Source organism: Drosophila grimshawi, unplaced genomic scaffold (assembly GCF_018153295.1).
Source record: "Drosophila grimshawi isolate 15287-2541.00 unplaced genomic scaffold, ASM1815329v1 contig_1369, whole genome shotgun sequence".
In the NCBI taxonomy this organism is placed as follows: Eukaryota; Metazoa; Arthropoda; class Insecta; order Diptera; family Drosophilidae; genus Drosophila; species Drosophila grimshawi.
Window position 1 is genome coordinate 5865752 of NW_025062891.1, and position 21439 is coordinate 5887190.

General features: G+C 39.5%; 2 protein-coding genes across 2 annotated transcripts; both read right to left on the reverse strand.

Moving 5' to 3' along the window:
* Positions 1-924: 924 nt before the first annotated feature.
* On the reverse strand, positions 925-21207 carry LOC6559556. The gene is made up of 4 exons (XM_001987549.3): positions 20929-21207; positions 5768-6072; positions 2746-4617; positions 925-2135 (listed from the first exon to the last, which is right to left on the reverse strand). The coding sequence occupies exons 2-4, from the start codon at positions 6065-6067 to the stop codon at positions 1572-1574; spliced, it is 2736 nt and encodes a 911-aa protein (XP_001987585.1). The 5' UTR covers positions 6068-6072; positions 20929-21207; the 3' UTR covers positions 925-1571.
* On the reverse strand, positions 10710-15748 carry LOC6560833 (phosphatidylinositol 4-phosphate 5-kinase type-1 alpha). Its single transcript, XM_001987550.3, has 2 exons — positions 15084-15748; positions 10710-13205 (listed from the first exon to the last, which is right to left on the reverse strand). Exon 2 carries the CDS (start codon positions 13175-13177, stop codon positions 10727-10729), a length of 2451 nt encoding a protein of 816 aa, XP_001987586.1. The 5' UTR covers positions 13178-13205; positions 15084-15748; the 3' UTR covers positions 10710-10726.
* Positions 21208-21439: the final 232 nt, after the last annotated feature.

The window sequence follows — 21439 nt, forward strand, 5'->3', positions numbered from 1 at the left end:
ACGAAGCCATGCAAAATATGCCGACGTTAAATAACTTCAACATACTCTAAAGAACTTGTTTATGCCTGCCCCCCGTACCCCAACATCCTGGCCTTGCCTCCATGCCCCTTCCAAGCCTCTGAGAAGACGAAGCGCGCTTTTTGACATCTTAGCTAGCAGGAATTATGTGTGTGTGTGTGTTTGAGAGAGATGATATAGCATACATCCCAGCTTCAGCATTTACTTGGTTAGTTTGAAGAAATGTATGTATATTTGTATTTAAGCAGCTTCTTCTTGTGAAGCTTTCGTTTTATCACATTTTCGTATTTTTTTAAATATATATTTTTCTTCTTCTTATGTGTTGCATGTGTAAGCTGCGATTTTTATGGTAGAAGTGGATTTGTATGTTTATCGAATTGTAATCAATGCAATGCAATCGCTTAGCCTGGAGTCCTTCTGGCTAGCTGCTGTGACTGGCTTTTGCTAATGGCTTTGAGTGCTGCTGACCAAAGCGCTGATATCCATCCTTGCGACATTTCCAATGTAAACTGAACGAATTTTTGCCAAAGTCAATATTGATTATATATGTATATATGCAGATGTGTTTGTTTGCATAATACAGATAAAGAACTGCAAGCACCGAGAGTTGCTTTCAAAATTCTGTATATAGCAGACGAACATTTGAACCTTTGATGTCGAAACAATTTCCAGTTTCTGTTGTATTTCTTACTTTACAAACCCACCGCACTGTTGAAGTTACTTTCGTTCTGATCTTTATGCAATTTATTACTTCAAATATTTTGCTTTCATCAAAATAAAATAATCTGTTCAAGTATTTAGAATTCAGTAAATTTTATTCAAAAATCAAAGAACACTGCCAGCAAATATAAGAAGCTTACAAAATAAATAGTGGCGAAATAAACAAGAACGCAATGTAAATAACTGGAAAATATTTTTAATACTTTATTTAAATGATGGCTTACATTTTAATATTCTACAATACTCATATGAGTATTATATAAATAACTGTACAATATAATTGCTTTAAGTACGAACATAATATACAACTTTATATTTGGCACAAAAGCGACTAAGAATTATAAATTTTGGTATTTCGTATTTGCCAGCCGTATGAAAATATTTACAATCAACTTGAAATGCATAATGAATACGTAATAATACACACACAGAGAGAGAGAGAGGAACAGAGAGAGAGAGAGAGAGAGAGAGAGAGCAGATGAGACGATGCACTTTTCAAGCATTTTTGTTGCAAGCACAGAAATGCGAAAGCACTGAGAAATAACAAACAAAATATATTTATTTTCCTCTTGCCTTGTTTTCTTCTTCTTCTTTTCTATTTTGTTGGTCTTTTGCTTGGTCGAAAATATAAAAATTACTTCGTTTACATTTGACAAGCAAAGGAAAACAGATAGCAGGAAGTAAGCAGGACAAAACGAGTCACGCAGTGACCAGACAAGTAATAACACTTGACGCACGTCCGGGTCCAACGGGACGTGCCCAGGACTAGCCACTCAGGTGGTAGTGATGGGTGGTCGGTGGCGATGTTGAGCGCCACCCCTCTCCCCGAAAAACTAGACAAAACTCTCCTGACGTGTTAAATTGAATTTCAACGATGTTGCCGGCAGCAGTGAGGACGACGACGACGACGACGACGACGACATTCTCGATGTTCTACTAGCTTGAGCCTCGGGCGTCTGGTGGCTGCTACTGAATGCTGCTGCGCCTCCGCCAGTGGTTAGCAGCAGATGCTCCTGCTGATGTGCCAGCAGCAATTGTCGAGCCAGATGCGAAATGTCGCCGCCGTGGCCAGCGTTGCAGCTCTGATCCAACTGGGAAGCGCTCCGAGCTGGCTGAGCGGCTCCAGCAGCCAGCGACTGTCGCAGCAGATCCGGCAGACGCCACTGCTCGAGCAGCTCGCCGGCGAGCGTGTGCGAGTCCTGCACCAAGCGGGTGAGCGTGTAGAGTATCGACTTAATACTGCGCCGCTGGGCATCGCATTCGGCACGTGTGTCGTAGGTCCTGTAGAATTCCGTTTGGTAAACGGACGTGATGAAATTTATGATGATGCCATTGGCCAAGTGGCTATGGCACTTCTTGTTCAGCGACATGTTCTGCAGCATCCCAACGATTTGCTCCTGTTTCAAACGATAAAACAACACAAAATGTTGATGAGCAAAAGGAACACAAAATGCTTACAAGCACAGACTCTCTGTCTGTCTGTCTGTCTGTCTGTTTGTCTGTGTGTGTGTGTGTGTGTGTGTGTTGGCCAAAAGCAAATGAAAAATTGTGAACAAGATTGGGAAAAAATTGCTTTGCAAATGCACAAATAAATTTTACGAGCTTTTACTACAAGCAATGCTTTCAATAAAATTGCTCAAATCCAGGGCTGGCAGCAAAGGAAACCCAAAAATTTAAGTGAAAGTATTTTTGATGATATTCAAAAATGTATTTAAGACTGTTTAATCTGATAAAAGATTAGAGAAATATTAAACGGAGATTGGCATAAGAAATGAAACTAGAAATAAAGTCTGATATTGAATCGGAATTAGACACAGAAATGAATCCGAAATAAAGTTGGAAATGTAACTCAAAGATAAATTTGATATATAAGCACAAATGGAATCAGGAATAATTATGATAATTCCTCAAATATTTACAAGTCACCCACACACACACACACGCACAGATTGCAGCCCTGACTTTTTATTTATTTAAAAATATACGGAGCCAAAAAGTAGCACTTACATAGAGAAAAACGCTGATGCCGCCAGTCTGATGCTGGAGCGTGGAAATCAGCTTAAAGATAGCCTCATTGGACATGATGGAGTAGTGGGAGGTGACCTCCATCCGACTGAGATTATTCAATGCTGCGGCGCACAGCAGCAGCGTCTGTTCGCAGCACTCCGGCTGCAGCAGTGCCGCCAGGCCGGCAACCAGTGACTCTGCACAGGCCCTTAGGCCGGCCACACGATGCTCGGGTCCATGCCAACTGGCCGTGATCTGGGCCAGCAGTGAGACCGCCTCACGTCGCTCAATGGCGCCACGCTCGTGGCCGCCACCTGTGGTCTGCAGTATATCGCGTACGATGTCAATGCCGCCACAGTTGCCCAGCTGGGCGATGGCTTGGGGGGCACAGCAGAGTGTGGCCAGGGCACGCAAGGCGAGAGCACGCACCGAGCTCAACTTGTGATCCAAGACGATGAGGAGCAGAGCACGCACCGCCTCGTTCTGCACAAAGGCATCGGAGAGGGAGGCGAAGCCATCATAATCGATATTCATTAGGGTTGCCACCATGTTGATATTTGCACGCAACAACAAATCACATCTGCTCTGCTCGATGCTCAGCACCAGAATGCGTGCGAGTCGCTCGAAGATCAGACGTATTGTGATTAGAGTATGTCGCTTGAGCAGACACACATCGTCCAGCAGCGATTCGAGATTGATATAATGCTGTCGCTCCAGCGAGTAACGCGTATCCTTGCTCACCGTGCGTATCTGCTCCAGATGCTGTTCGTATCGTCGCCGTTCCACGCGTGCATCATTGAAGAAGACACCGCGACGCTCCAGCACACAGGTGAATTCGTCTAGATGCGATAATAGTTGTGTGGCGCCCACCAGCGCATCGGGCAACGTGGTGGCCACCAGTCCGCTGAGCACTCGCTCGCAGCGCTCGAAATGGGCCTGGAGTTGGAGCGCCTGCTGTTGGAGCTGACGCATCAGTTTCGCTACGGCGCTCGTGGTGATGGTGAAGTTCTTGTATGCCTCCTGGGCAATCGATTTGTGCTGCAGCATGCACATCACCTCAGGCTCGCAGTTCCAGCGCTGCTCCGCGAGCCAGGATTGTGTGGCTTGCTGCTGTTCCTGTTCTGGCTCCAGTTGCTGCTCCTTCTGTGATTTTGACTTTGGTTTTGCTTTGGGTGTACTTGTGCTGGCCGTAAAGCGACTTCGCAGCGGGGAGAGTGCCTCAAATTTGAGTGTATCCTCGTGATCCTGCTCCTGCTCCTGTTCCTGCTCCGGCTCCAGTTCCTGCCCGCCGAAGGTAACCGTTTCATTGTTGTAGGGTGGCGGCGCCTCGCCCAGATAAACGGTTTCATTGTTGTAGGGTGGCGGTGGCGTCTCAACATCGCTTACCAGCAGCTCTTCTTGTTCCAGTTTGGCTGTTTTGAGGCGCGCTAAACGCTTGCGACGCCGCACAGCGGGTCGCGGTGGTGTTGCAGGACTCTGTTCAATCATATCCTTATCGTCATCGAGCTGCAGGCTATCGATTTGCTCAAAGAGGCGACTGCGACTGGCATCCAACTCGCCATTGTCATCATCAGCAACGCTATCGTGAGGCTCATGCTCCACATCAGGCTGCTGTTGCATGCCACTAAAGGATATGCGACGTGTGACGCTGACCAGCGGCGAGTAAAAGCGCGATTTGCCCACGCGACGGATGACAGTGGGCGGTGTTGCAACCGATTGTAACGATGTGGGCGAGCCGCTAGGCGTGGCAATCACAGCGGTTGCTGTTGGGCTATTGTGCTGCTGCTGCTGCTGCTGCTGCTGCTGTTGATGCTGCTGCTGCTGCTGCTGCTGCTGTTGATGCTGGTCCTCGTTGTCCGAGAAGCCCGAATCCTGAATCCCGAATTCCAAAAAAAACAAATTAAACAAGAGATACAAAATATCAGATATTAGTACATGGAAAGTTTGAAAGGAACAATGTGAAAGTGTTTTCAGTCACGATATATTTAATAAAAAGTTAAGCATAAATATCAATTGCGTTTAGTTCAATATGCAAAACTTGTTTATAAAATTGTATATTAAATCAATCAACAATTATAAATTAAATAGCTAAACTGGCTAACAAGTAAGCGAAATTGAATCTTTTCAATTTAGTTGACCACGTTCCACTTGGCTATTTAAATGCTTTTGATTTTCAAACAGCTAAGACACGAAAATAATTACTTATTAAACTATTATGGATTGCTTATATTGCTTAAGAATTAATTTCAGAAAATATATACACTTCTGGGAATAAACTTAATCACCTTTTAACTTGGCTGTTTAAATGCGGATTTAAGCACATTTTAAGAGATGATTACTCAATTACTAATTGAAACAACTATTTTGTAAAATATACTTAAATCGATTTCTTTAATTTTTATAATTCTTTGAATTTTTATATAAATAAATAAAATAGGTCCTGAGGCTAAGTATTTAAATGGAGTGATTATTTTTATTTAAATGCCTAAAATAAGCACAATAAAATAAATCCAATAAATAACTAAAGCAAAGTGAAATACAAATTTATATATTTGTTTTTTTTACTTGTTTTTATATTTTTTGTTTTAGAAAAATGTATAATTAATTACAGAAAGAATCTACAATTCTTTGTATTTTTTTAAATTAAGTAAGTAATGTTTTTCATAGCAATGAAGAACATGCTTCAAAAAATTTGGTGTAAAACATAAGAATATATACCAGGCTAACAGCTATAAATAGGCTGAATATTGGCAATGCAGCTATAATAAATAAAGCTACAGTGTATATTGAATTCACCTTCAACAGAAACTTTAAAGTAAAACCAAAATTGAGTTGACTTAAGAAGAAATGAGATAAAATTCCAAACCCAAAACCATTTCAGTAAACATTCAGTAAACGTTTTGTAAAGTGGAAATGGGAATACGCTGACAATAAATATATATGTACATATATATATATACATAAATATATATATCTATTTTGTGATGTCTACTGAAATATTTGGTAAAATAAGATAACACACCTGACTGCGCAGGCTGCCGGGACTGTCGTGCTTATGCCAGGACAGCTTGGAGCTGTTCTGCTCATCGTCCACCTCCTGTATGCTGGACAAATTGCCCGAATGGCCCAGATGCCGCTGCAAAGCGCTGTCCAGCGATGCGGGCTGCTGTGGTTGATGTTGATGCTGATGCTGATGCTGCTGTGGTTGCTGCTGGAAGATATTATTGTAATGCGAGTAGAAGCCGCCGCTTGTGAAGCTGCTGCCCAACTGTTGGCTATCGGAGCCCCACCAGACCTTGCTGTAGCTGCGTTGAAAGGACATTCCGCCTGCCCCAAGAAGCAAACAGATATCATATTGAGAGAGAGAGAGAGAGAGAGAGAGAGAGACGAGAGAGAGACGAGAACTTAATTAAATGCAAATCATGTCTATCAATTATTTAATAAATTGCCTCATTTACTTAACTACTTTAAATTCATTAAATTTAATGCAATTGACGGCTGCTGAATTAATATTCAACACGCCCCCAAGCCGCCATTCGCATTGAACCAATGTCAACAACTACCATGGCTAACAGAATAAGTTTTATATTATACACAGGCACACACATGCTGAATGAATCGACGAACCAGGTCTGCAACGCACACATACATTTATTTATACATATTAATATCCGTTACAGAAAAAATTAAATTTCCGCCCAGCGACACAAATCATTATTTTAATCAATATACCACGTCTGATCTCAGAGCTGTGGGCCTCATCTATTTTGTTAAATTGTGTTGGCCTCTGAGGTCCTTTGTGTATGTGGGTGTGTGTGTGTGTGTATGTGTTTGTGTGTGTTGTGCTTGTGCTTGTGTGTTTGCTCAACGAACTGACCTGGACGAGATGTCATTTAACAAATTTAAGACAAGTTTGCAAGACAAGCGCACAAGCAACAGACACAAGAAACATTACCATATATCTTTCGAGATGGGCGCGTGAAGCGTGCTTCAGCAAAATTCCTAACAACAACTAAAGTGAAATAAATTTGGCATTATTAAAATATAATTAGTTTACTTATATCATTGAGCTACGTCCCAAACATTAATATGAGAATAGAAGACATTTCCTAATCGAGTTAAGAGCAAGAATAGCTAAAGTTAAATAATGAAAAGAAACATTTAAGAATGAACAGAATATTTGATAACAATTGGCATGCTTAACATTATATGGAATTTATTTGTTTAATTGGGAAATTACACTAAAATCCGGTTCGTGTTCGTGCTCGTGATCGTGTTCATCACGTGGCCAACTCTAAGCAGGACATTTGGTTAAGGTTTCGATTGGAGTCTTGGGAATGGTCTTCAGAGGCAGGCTTAATGCAAAGTTTGTGTTATCAAAATGGCATTTGACATATGGCAGACATAATTAGAGCAAAGGACCACAGCAAAATAGAGACAGAGAGAGAGAGAGAGAGAAAGAGAGAGAGAGAGAGAGTCTGCTGCCTGGTGTGGCAAGAAGTTATATTTCTGTTGCTATTGTCGTTCGTCCTTTCCACTCTAGTCCAGTACATATATAATTGCGTTATAATTTCAAAGTAATTGATGTGATGCCAAATTGTGGTCAGGTATTTATGCAGATTTCACAGCCTAAATGACTCTTTGCTGGCCTGGCCATTGAAATCTGCGCAGCTGTCTGTTCGCCAGCAGTTCAGAGAGGGAGGGGAAAAGAGATGTGGGGAGGGGTGCTTTGGATAGAGGACTTTGTAAATGCAAATGTTGGCCAAAAGCATTTACGCTATATTATGCAAATGAAATAAAGTAATTATGCCCCACATTTTGTGTTTTGCAATTTTTGTTGCTTAATGCCTTTTTTTGGGGTTTACGCATAGCAAATTGTATCAACCCAAATATATATATATATATATATGGAAATATTTATATGGGTTTGCATTATTCTGCGGCTTCCACTTGTAACAGCATATTTATTTATGTTTTTCTGCTTTGCTTGTGGCATAATTACAATGTTGCAACTAAAACCCACCGAAATGTCCACAAACTTTGCTAGTAAATATAATTGTTGTTTTGCCAAAAAGTATGCAACATTTTTGGTTATGGTTTGACAATTGCACAAATATTTACCGAGTGTATTTTACAGCAAGTGCATAAAAACAATGACCACACAAAATCTGAGCGCACAATGCTATAAATATCCTTACAAATATGCATCAATGCATTCGTAAATAAATCGTAAATAAAAATTTGATATTTTTCAGCAAACAGTTGCAAAAATAAGAGGATATCAATAAAAATGTAAAAGAAAACAACAAATAACGATTATCTTAAATACGCCTAAAAAATAGGCGTAAACTGGAGTTAATCTGACATCTAAATTTTAGTAACTTAAAACTCTTGATTTCTACTAATTTTATATATGACAGCTATATGATATAGTAGTCTGATCCGCTCCACTCGATACTATGTAATGCGCATAAGTCTCAAATTTGAAGAGGAATATGTTTAAGAAATGTGGACAGACTCGACTCGATCTGGGAAGCTGATCCGGAATATATATATACCTCTTGGGCGTGGATACGTCTTTTCAATGCATTGCACACTTGAATACCCTCTAATAGCGAATAATGAAATGTTAATATTAATATTTTCCCTGAGGCAGATTGTTAAGCATTCATTCATCTTTGCAACGGATTCATACGAATCCCTTTTAGCTTTTACGCTTTTACATTTTGTGAACTGAAAAGCAAAATTTTGCGTGGAGTATGCAAAAATAAATATGCCAGTTTCCCAAACAAGCTGAACAGCTGGAAATAACTTTCTGGTTGCTTTACTTTTAACAAATATTCGTTTTAATAATTATTGCTTTCGCAGCGTGTACTCATTGCTCATAGCTTCGATGTTTATTCGATTTATTAAATTTTACTGATTCATAGTGTTTATTGGCAGGCATTAAATTTGATGCGATTTTCAAAATGTTGTTGTCTAAAAATAAATTTGGTTGCTTTTCACTTTTTTTTTTTTATTTGATGCAGCGCTTAAAAGATGTAAAAGCCATGCAAAGTTTTCCCGCTTAACGACCAGGCATAAAAAACGATGGCCTCGGCTAATTAATGAAGAGCTTTACACGCCCAGCGGAAGAGGGGCAAAATGGAGAGGAGCTGGAAGAGGGGCGTGAAAATATGGGAAGGGAGCTTTGTTTAAGTGCGCTCTGCTTCAACATGCACAATAAATATGGCTGCTGCAAGGCGATAAAAATTAACGGTACTTAATACCAATATGGAAAATCGTTAAGTGATTTATAGCGGGACACACCGAGCAACAGCAACAGTGAGAAAAGAAAGAAAGAGAGACAGAGAGAGAGAGAGATGGAGAGGGCTTAATACAAATGGGTAAGTAGCGAAAATATGCATTCCCGGCGATTAATATATGTCAGCGCTTATAAAGCACTTCGCAGGGCAAAAAGCCTAAAAGAATGAAATTCATAAAAAGGTTTTGACGTCCACAATGCATTTACAATTAAAATCAAGTAAGCGAGATGTAGTCGAACAAGCTCAACTTTGAAATACCCAGAAATTAGCTTAATATATTTACATTTTGTATATATATTTCTTATTTCCAAATTTCGCTTTATAATCTTTTCTACACTCCGTTGTAGGTAGATGTGGAAGTGCTTTAATTTCTTATTTTTTAATAATTAAATCGGCTTTTATTGCTATCGGAAATCGATATGTATCGATATGCGCCATACGTATGGAGTTATTGCAAATAAATCGACTTGATATGCGAACTTATACTCCAAATTATTTTTTATACATTCTGCATGGACTCTGCTTTTGATGCTGATCAAGAATATATATGCACCTTACGGACTTCGAGAAGTTTTGTGTTGCATACTTTTGCACAAAACCATTATACCATTTCTACCCACTTTAATGAGTACAGGGTATGAAAAAGGACAAATTTAAATATCCCTCGCGTGTTATTGTCCTGCTACTTGCAAGGATTACGCTCGTCATTTCTGTACATTATTCCAGTACGCCCTGATAACTAATTGATAACAAGACAAAACGTATTATTTTGAGCTTATATACATATATATAAAATATGGCTTTGAAGTTAACTTCAATGAACCAAAAATGCTTATTTTAAGCCTCATTTAAATTCAGTTGTTATTATTATAATGTTAATAATCGATTTATTGTTCTTGTTATACGTATATACAATAAGTAGCATCCTAGAATAGAGATAAACGCATTTTATAATACAAATACATGGATAAACAGTGTCAAAAACTTGCGCACAAATAAGCAAAGAAAAAGAGGGCATTTTCTAAGGGTTCCTCGATAATCGTAATACATTTTCAATAATCATAATATCAGAAAGAATAATTCTCAATTTGATAAAGAATAACTCCAGTTAAACAGGCAACACACACACACACACACATGAATAGATTAAAAGAAAAGCGAAAGTAATTATGAATTTAAACAGCCAAAAACAAAACAAAAAAAGAAAAGGAAATGAGAAGAAATTCAAAAAAATGTGTCGAAAACGGCTCTCATTTTTCGCCTTAAATCCTTAAACATGTTGCGTGCTAACAGCCTGTGTGTGTGTTGTGTGTGTGTGTGTGTGGAGGGAGTGGGGATGGGTGGTTGTGTGTGCTTGGAGGCGAAGAGGGATAACAGTCAATTAACAAACGCGCCACATAAATTTTAATATCGAATACACATATTCGTTTTTGGTATTTGTTTAATCAAGATAAACGAGCGCAGCGCCAGAAAAATACACACACACAAAGCAGAGGGGGTGTGTGTGTGTGTGTGTGTGTGTGTGTGTGTGTGTGGGAGAGTGTGTGTGGGGAGTAAAAGCCAGCACCAAACAGTGGAGAGTTCCACATGTAAACATATATATATATATACATATACATATACATATACATATACATATATATATACATATATATATATGTATATATAGTTTACAGCTACTCAGGCGCCGCTTGCAGCACCAGTGTCGTTGTAAAACTGGGCGTCTGAATGTGGCCCGTTTTGGTGATGAACGCTCCTGATGTCGGCTTCCCGTTGGCCGCCGCGTCCACCTGGATGGGCGAGGGCGTTGTCGTGGGTGTGGGAGGAGGTGTGCTTGGTGGCGTTGACTTCTCATCCATATGGTTTGCACTGGTCACCTGCACCACCTGCACACTGGGCTCGATCCAATGCTGCTGCTGCTGCTGCTGCTGCTGCTCCCGCTGCTCTGGCGACTCATTGTTTGTGTGCTCTTCTGAACTTATGCCATTTTCATTTTCATTTCCATTCTCATTTCCCATGGCAGCACTGGCCTTGGCATGTGTGTCGTCATCGCCGCTCAAGCGCACAGCCGAATATATTTTTGTTGTGGTTGGGCTCGTGTCCTGCTGCAGCGTTGTTGTCGACGCATCCGCTGTCGTATAATATTCGGGTGGCGGCGTTGACGGTATGGAAAGCGTTTCGGGTGCACGCGGTGCACTGCCAGGTTCGCCAACGACCGCTGCAGCAGCAGCAGCAACAGCAACAGCAGCAGCGACTCCCGTGTTGTTGGAGGTACGAACGATGCGACCGCCGCTGCCGGCGGAGGAGGGCGTCTTGCGCTTGGAGGGGGAATGTTTGAGCGGAAATGTGGGCGTCTTCTTGAACACCTGCTTGCCCATGGCATCCTGGAAGCGTTTCGCATAGAACGATGGCCGGCAAACGGACACCGTGTCCCCATTGTACAGAAGACTCTTGAATGTGTGCTCCAGCTTCTTCTCCAGGCGATACGACTGCAGAATGTCAATGATGCCAATGTAGAGCATCAGCCGTTCATCGTTCTCGGAGCGGGCGGGTATGCCGCCCATCGGCTCATCCCCTACCTCCTCCAGCGTGGCATCCAAATCCGCTGTGATCGACTCCATGGCCGTGGAATGAGCCACGAGACGCTGACGATTCATGCTGCGTGTGCGATTTAATCCGGCCGCCGAGGTGCCCGGTATCGAGGCAAATGAGGCAACCGATTGCAATTGATTGAACTGATCCGATTCGGGTGCATCATCATCCGTCGCGAGCGGAGCAACTCCACCTGGCCCGGCTGGCTGATGGGCACCTCCCTCCCGGCGCTCCCGTTTGGCACGCGCATTCCGTATACGCTCCTCCCGCTTCTCCTTGGCCGCAATATCCAGATTGTGTATACCAACCAGCAGAGAGTAATCCATGATCTGGAAACTCTCAAGCACCATGCAATCGCGCTTGATTGTGTTCATCAGCGCCGTATATGTGTCCGCCTCGAGAAAAATGCCATTCGGATGGTGCTCGGCAAAGTCGAGATCCTTGAATGTGGGACTGGCCTTTTGGCGTTCCGCCTTCGATGCTTTGCGCCTAAACGTGGACCCCTTCAGATCGTATTTGGCATGCATCTTAATGTCGGAGGGCAGGAGATTATTCATCGCCACCAGCCGCACATTCTTCGAGTTGAAGTGGAAGCAATAGAGACCAAAGAATTTGGGCAGCAACGTTCGCGGATTCTGCGAGAGATTCATATAGTAGCCGGGCAGCAGCTTCTGCAGAAACTCGCACTCTTTCTTTTGCAGCGTTTTGATGATGAACTCATCGTCGTCGGTCAAATAAAATATGGAGCCAGAGGCGCCCGGATTCGAGAGTTCCAGCATCGGGGATGCACACATCGACATTAGAAAGTCATCCGGTTCGATATCGAATAGATCGCGAAAGTATCGAAACGCAATCGGGGCATACGCCTTGAATCGAAATTCACTATAATGATGCGCTGGCGTCAGCGAGGAACCTTCGGGCGGAAAGGCAATCGTTTCCATCTCCCAGAAATCATTCATCAGCAGATCCCGTTTGGGCTTATTGGCCAGACCGCCAACGGTATGTTGGATGCCCAACTGTATGGAGCCCATAATCTGTTTGGATTTGATCTTCTTGTACGTGACTTCGCCACCTTCGGCGACCCGACGATGACCGATCTTCTTCTCGTGCCGACCGCCAGCCGTTGAGGGATTCCTCGACACGGTTGCATCCACAGTTGGATGTGGCGGGGGCAACTGTGACATGGCTATATAATTCTGCTCATGCTCCACAAATGCCCACGAGTCGACGCCACCATGTGCTGCAGCGGCTGATTGAAAGAGCTGCTTTGACGTTCCAGCCGTCGTCGTTGCTACAACCTCATGAATTGAATTCCCCGAACTGGATGGGGGCAAACGTGATGGGGTTATGCAATTATTGTTATTGTTATTATTATTGTTGTTGCTGCTGCTGCTGTTGCTGGGCGATTGTTGCTGTAGTAGTCGTTGCTGGTGTTGGTTTTGGTCCAATTCCAGTTCCTTGCTGCTGACGCTGCTGATGCTGCTCAATCGACTGCTGCCCACGGGCAGCATCTGCAGCTCAACGTGTGTCTCCATCTTGTCGCTGTTGCTGCAGTTGTTTTGGCTAAAAAGTAGATGCAATTAGACAAAATACTAACTACAAACCGCCCCCAGGCAGTCGCTCTCAAACAGTAAAAAGCAATGCCTTCTCAACTGCAGCTCATTTTATATATATTTTATGTGTATATATATATATACATATGTGTTCATGTATTTGCGGATGATTAAGCGTGGAGTGTGGGCTTTTCAAAAAAATAAATCGTCACGTTTGCAATTTGCACAATAAAAAAATACTCAAGGTACACTGCACACTCGTTATGGTGTACAAATAAAGGTGACACAAGCAAAATTATTGTTGATAATCGCATATTTAAATATTCTGCGCATTTTGTATTGATTTTTAAATTTAGACAAATATATAAATATTTAAAAATTGCGAACTACTCTAAGTCTAATCTGCTAATGTTTATTTCCGATTATTGTTTATAATTTAATATTCAACTCTCAGTTTTATTTATGCTGATTTTATTATTTCATTATCAAGTACTTTAAATTGTTAACAATTTCCTAATCTAATTTATTTGTTTAGTTATCAAATAGTTTTAATTGAATCTTCTGTTACCGGTGACAATTTATAATTTAAATATTGTTTATTATATGATTCAGTTATTCCGTTATCAATTACATTCAATTTTATCTGCTGTTTAAGAATTATTTTACAATTGATTTTCGAAAGTTTTTAAACTGATTTAATTATTTGATTGTCAAATTCTTTAAATTGAATGTGCAGTTTAATCTGTTAAAATTGATTATTAAAAAATGTGAAATACGATTCAACTTTTCGATTTATTTATCAGGATTTTATTGATTCGATTACTGTGCTGGCTTGTTTGTCATAGCGCACTACGTGCCCTGTGTAGGAAATAAATAAAAAAGTGCATCAATTTAGTTGAAAGCACAAAGCTGCATTGCAATTTTGATTGAATTGTTTAGCTTTCTGCTCTTTTTCGATCTCGATTTCTTATTATTCTTACCCATCCTCCACTCGAGCACACAATGCACCATCCAATACCAAGTACGTTGCTTATCATTGTTTACTCAATGAGAAACAACAACAACAATAGCAATAACCAAAACAACAATGCCAAACAATTTTATCGCAGACTCACACAAGTAAATGCATATAACAGCGACTGTTAACTGGTAACTATTTTGCTGTTAACGGCTAACGTAGTGAAATTTTTGTGTCGTGGAATTTAATTTACAAACGCCAAATAAGATATACAAAAATTAACTTAAAAAAAAGTTGAAGAATGTGAATACGCACACATATTTAAGCAGTTGTCTGCATTTGATTTTAAAATCAATACATAATTGAAACTGTGTATATATTTATTCAATTTCGTCACACAACGGATGCGGAATTGTGTATAACAGTGAAATAATATATAAATAAACACACTTTTTATGTATTTGCCCACAACTTAAGAAAGACAACGGAAATTTTTTCATTTAAATTATGTTTTGCAGAATGTCATATATATGTTATATATATATATATATATATTTACATACAGTGTATATTTAGTCAAGCAAATTAAAAACTGTGGGCGGTTTTGCTCAAATAGCCGTTGGCATTTTATCTTATCAGAAATGTCGAAGAGCAATCGCGTCAGCAAAGGCGTAATTAATTTGAAATCATAATCGAAAAGTGTTAAGTAATCGTTAACAGAGCAAAGTTAACAGTGCAAACGACGTAACAGGCCAGTTTAACAGACTAGTTTTGGACTAGACACTTTGTAATTGATTTGTGCTTTAGTTGTTGTGAATGCTGCTACTGCTGCTGCTGCTGCTGCCATTGAAGATGTTTGTACACATTTATGAGCTTGCAATTAAACGCATTGCCTTTTAGCTGTTTGAATAAATTTATTAGCGTACTTACACACAACAAAATGCTCGAGGGGAGAAACGAAGCCGACAAAGGTCACACGCACACAAACAAACGTATAACACAGTGTCTATAATGCGTGTGTGTGTGTGTGTAAGCAACAAGTCGTTGTTATTACTATCTCTGTCCAACACTCCAGTGCTGCGAACTCTTCAATTTGCCTTCTCTTTGTATTTTTCTTTTTTCAGCTGTGCGTTTTTCCTCTTCCTCCACACAAACCGCTGCTGTAACGTTACTTGTTGTTGGCGATACAGACACGATCAATGAGCATTTAATTTGTTCTGGCTGGAACTTTGTGGTTTGCCGTTCCTGTTTGATTTCCAGTTGATAAATTGCTTTCATAATTTACAAATCCAGCAACAACAATCTCAATGAGTGTCTGTGTGATTGTGTGTTTGTGCGTCTGTATTTGTGAGTGATGACGTCGTCGGCGCAGCAGCGGCAACCAGCAGTCAAATTTCTTTTATGTTTCCCGTAGCAGCAACTGCGGCAGCCGCATGATGACAACGACTACACCCCACGCCTCTTTTCCTGTCGCGTACAATCCAGCAACAATTTCGTTCGCTTTAACTGTCTCACTCGATTTAAGTTTTCTATTTGAAGCAAAGTGAAATCTTTTTCGGTTTTTATTTTTTTTTTGTGCGTGGAAGCGCAGCACAGCTGGCCAAGTCATACGCGCAGAGTGAGTCAACTTGGTCGAATGAAGGTGCGCTGAAACGAGCAGCCGACCCTCGACGGAGTGGCCTATGCGTTAGAGCAGTGCAGCTAGCATATGCTGCTGCGTGCAAGAATGAGTCAACAGGTATATTATAGCATTTTGAAGTGCTGCAAAACGACGCTGGCTGACAAACAGTGCTGTACTACTACCACACGAGCAACTGCTGGCGCCCTCTAGCTGTCGCATGCGGAAAAAACGATCAACTGCGCTATCGATACACATAATTTGAAGCGAACGTTATTTTTTTTTATTTTTTAATGCTCGAAAATCTAATTAAAGTAAATATATACAACTGGGGATTAACGCATTTTGTTGACGGCCGCAGTGGCTGGTGGCTCAACTAATTAGATTGGCCCGGCCACAAAGTGTGCCCTGAAGCCGACTAACCAACGACCGGCTCCCACTCCCCTTGGTATATTTGCATTTTGTGGTGTTAATTTACAGCCAACAATTTAATGCGGCTCATTAGCAGCAACAGCAACAGCAACAGTAGCAGCAGTGGCGGCAATTTTCTGTAATTTTCAATTGAAAAAATGAAGAGAGACTGAAAATAGCAACAAGCCGAATCGATATTTAAGGCCAGTGATGAATAATACTAATAGAAGCTCATTAAAAATACAATAGCAACGGAGAAGAAAAATAAACACGACTCAGTTGTGTATAAGGAAATGCTCATTACAAATGTCCAGCAGCCAATAAAAATAAAAATAACAACAACAACAACAACAATGACCACCCCTAAACACGTTTTTGTATTAACAATTGAGTTGAGCCACAACCAGTGTTTAATAGCGTATAAATTTATACACATTCCAATTCGCTGAGCTGTCGAATTTGCCACAGAGAAAGATATTGATAGAGCGAGAGGGGGAGGGAGGGGGGGGGGAGAGAATGGGATGGGGAGGGTTCTCAAGAAATAGGAGCTGTTATTTGGAGTGTAATTAAATACGGATTGTTTGTGGTGTCTTTTTGTTTAATTAACAGATCGATAAGCAAAAGTTCCAGCAAATCAAATTCATATGCAAATTGCGAATTGTTAATAAACATTTACTAATAGAGTTGTTTAGATTGTATAATCGCCACGTTTGTGGAAAACTGGTTTCATCAGGCTATCAACATCTTCATTATAATCTTATTATGGTAAACATATCCCACGTAAAGAAAGCAATATTCTCGGCATATCTATGTTTGTGATGGACTGAACCCAATTAATTGTGCTATATCGATGAGTGTATAGATTATAGATACCCTGCAAAATATTAAGCACTTCTGTTTAATGCTAGATTGTTGCTTTATCACTGGTTACTTTTTAGGTTTGAGATTATTTTTTTTGTATTTTCATTCTTATTATTTCATTATTTAAAAATGTATGTTTTTAATCAATAAAAAATATAAGCTTAAAAATATTATAAAAACTGAGTTATTTCTAACTTGAGGTTTATCCTTAACAATTATGAAATAAGTCATATTTCGAAATGATATATTCATCATTAACTCTGATCGTTATTCCACAGAATAAAAAATCGGAATTTTCAGCTTCTCTCAAGGCATGTATATGCCTTGTTTATTCACCTGAACAGGGTATTTAAATTTAAGAAATAGCTCATCATTTATGCAACACGAGTCGCAGCAGAAACGGCGACAGTTAACGGCACTTTTCCTATAAGTCAAACACAATACCAGAATCAAATCCAAAAAAAAAATAAGAAAACAATTGAGGCCTTTGACCAAAACTTAATTTTATTTTTTAAGCTGATAACAAAGGCGATTTCAGACATTCTCTCTCTAGTTAATTGTTTTTAAATACACGAATTATTCATATTTAAAGTTATTTCGCTCTTGCTCAACTTTTATTCAAAACAAAATGAAATTACACCCTCCCAATTATTTCTGGCTCTTTGACTGACGGAACGCGCATTTACCGTTAAGCGAATAATTTTAATGTAATAAATAAGCTCAAATTATTCACAATAAATCTGTTAAGCTGCGAAGCATTTATTAAATATTTTCGCGACGGTTTGATATCCATTTTTTTTATGTGTGCTTTGTGCATATTTTCAATGTTAAAAAAATTTGTAGCAATTTTCAATGAAAAATAAAATATTCAGTAAATTTCTGAAAAAAGTATCTTAAATAATGATTACGAATGATTAATTCCACAATTATGTTATGTTTTATGTATATTTGCTTATGTTTTAAAATAAATTTTACCTTTTGAATTGATTAAATCTCAAGAATAATCAACTTCCCAATTTAGGAACCATTTACTACAAAAGAAATTAAACTATTAAACATATAAATCAAGTATAATCAATTCGCCAGGCTGAAAGTGATTAAAATACATTTTATCAATAGTTACCAGTAATTAATCTCTTATGCGAATATCGTCAGTAATACGTCGACTTAAAAATCATTTTGATAATTTTGCTATTGATTTAATTTCGCATATTTATTAATTGAATGATAAATCAAGGCACTCGGGATTGTGGCTTTGTGGTAGTTTGCGCGGATTTCCTTAATTGATCAGCACTTTAATTATGTATCATCAACAGCAATTAAATACGTTCGATATTTAAAATAAAAATAATTTAAAAAAGGAATGCACAACATAAAAATGAATTAAATTGTAAGAGTGCAAAATACGAGGAATAAATCATAAGCGCTGTGTTAAGCATTTTTGACATTTGCTTAAACCGCTCTTATTGCTCCCAATTAATTTTGATTATCATTATAATTATTATTATTATTATCATAATTATGATTAAGAGTGCAACATGCATTTGTACATATTGGCAGCTGTTGCACTGATAATAACCCTATTTATTTATTTAATGCGCTGCAATGGAAACGATTTTTGTTTTAATGCTGTGAATGAATTTATTTACTTTTTATTCTGCATATTGCATAATTAATTGTTAGCATTTCAGTGACAAACAATTAAATAATAAATCACTTCTCCAATAATTGCGCAATTATGTTAAATGGAAATTGTGGCCAGGGGGCGGGCACTGTAAATCACGCGCAGAAATAACTTCATTTGTTCAATAAGTAATCACAATTTGCAAATAGCGTTGCTTATGTAATATATATGGACTATTTAAATTTCTAGACTTAATCCAAATGGAATTTCCAGGCTGATGAAATCGATTAAATCAAAGTTAAACGATGAATAAGTCAAAGAACCCAAAATAAGTTTCCACAATATCGAAATTGAATTAAGAACACAATTGTAGGAAAAAAAACAACAAGAAAACAATTGACAAATGGCCGTAAAAAAGAAATTCATTGTTGCCAAATCGAAAACACTTGGCGTTACTCAACACTGGAGGCAAACAGACATGGCTCACATTACAATTGGCAACCACTGTTGCAATTAGTTAAGAGCACTCGGCCAAATGTTAAGGCCAAGCCATTGTTAAAACTCAAAGCTCCCCTTTTGATGTTGACATTTTCAATGGAAAATCAATGCAACATAATTACACAATCGTAAATTGGCAATCGGATCGGTATTCGCTTTTGCTGTGCCGCCGACCTAACGGTAGCTAATGTTCTCGACACCATTGCCATTGATACCATCTCATTTCTCGAATCTTGGCCAATGGTGAGTGTGTGTGTGGCCCCCCCGACAGGTGAGTGACTTCTGACTTGCAACTGGTTTCAACGAATAGCTCTCCACCCCCCCTCCTTCGGCTGACCGCCTGCGCGTGTTGTTGCATGCTCCACTTGCCACCGCTGCCGCCTTGTAATCAAGTCAAATAATGCCAGTTAGTATTACCACTTCTCCTATAAGTATATCTCAATCTACAATCTCAATTGGCTGCTCTTTAGCAGCGCAATCAATCCCATTTGTGGCAGCATTAAATCAACAGTTGTTGGCCATAAGGAAAGAACATTTTATCTGTCGTGTTATATAATTAAACCAATGACAAATTCAATTCAGAAAAAGTTGCAATTCATGTACAAAATTAACTGCAAAATTGTTAATAATTTTCTAATACGGTAATAATTATTCTGGTCTGACAAATTGATTAATGGCAATTACTTTTGAATGGGTTAGCTTATGCGAGGGTGCACTCTAAAGAAACCAATTCGAGATAAAAATAATTAAATTCGTAAATTAGTTCTTATCTTTTGTATATCTAACAGTCGAATTTATACGTGAATTTAATTAAGAAATCTTTGCTTATGAAAAGCGGTTTACTTTTGAAGAAAGACTGCTTAAAAACTGTTTTAAATAATTGCGACACATCTCAGTTAGACTTATAATTTTTAATTTAATTTAGTTGTCAGCCATTCCATATATTAAATTCAATTATACTTTTAATCGATTCGAGCTTCCTCGTTTAAAAAAAACGAGCTTTGCTTTGGCTTAGTTAACTTTTTGGTTGGTTTTTTTTTTTGCTCTCCAGCTTCTGATCACTCATTGGCTGATTAATTGGTGCTGGCAGGGGGAGGGAGAGATGGTTGTCCCTGTAGCGGTGCTTTTTTCTCAGATCTCGGACGCTGACTCATGGGATCTACAATGTGCGACTCGATATACACCCACAGAGCAAGAGAGAGAGGGAGAACATTAAGATATAAATGCGCAAACAAAGACGCTAAAAATCCCTGAGTCATAAACGGCGCTTGGAGCTTCTGAGAGAGGGGTTTGTTTTGATTTGGTAAGGGGAGGGGGGGGGGGGGTATGTTGGGTAGTCATTGCTGAGTCCTCAGCATAAAAATGCTCTTGGTGCGCTCGCCCTCGGGTAATTACCGATATGATAGCGTCGCTTTAATGAGGGGCGTCGTTTCACGAAAAATAATATTACATTTTTTATTTTTATTTTTTATTGATAAGCCGTCGAAATATTGTTTTAGTGCGTAATCACAGACACTTGCTTATTGGGGTCAAAATGGGCCACAGACTATGAATTTGGGCATGAGTATGTGGTAGTACAGTGGTCAATCGTCAAGTGGGAACTATGACAACTATCTATAGAATCATTTATATTTAATTTTAATTAAAAAACACTTATTCAGTTCTTGAGTTTTTAGAACTTTTAGAAAATTTGTTCACAAATAAGGCATTCTCATTTCCGAGGGACCACTGTATTCACTGTATTATGGCAGGGCCAAACTTACCGTTATTATTGTTGTTTTGGTATCGCCAAACAAAGCCGAGGTAATCCCAATTTTATATGAATGTCGATGGGGAAATATGTATTTCAGGCACGTGTCATCCGATTATGGTACACACAACACACAACACAAAGCACGCAACATAAACAACAGTTTAAAGTGTCTTTTGGGGGTGGGTTGAGGAGACACCCACAAGAATATAGTAAATAGTTTTGCACTGCGCAACGGTAAACAGTAAACACACCGGGCGATGATCGCGGCGAATGCGTCTGCGTCTGCGTTGTTCGAAAGTTCGTTACCGAATGACAGCGTCAGAACAGTCACCGTTCCATGCCAGGCAGCGCCGACATGAGAAAGAGCGTAAGTGGCGAAGAGAGAGCGCGAGAGAGAGAGTGTTGATGTGACTTACCTGAGAGCCTAAGCAGCACAACACGCGCTATCAGCGCAAGCAGCTGCGCCCAGTCCGAGTCTCCCTCTGTCACCGTTGTTGTTGTTGTTGCTTGCTTAATCATAT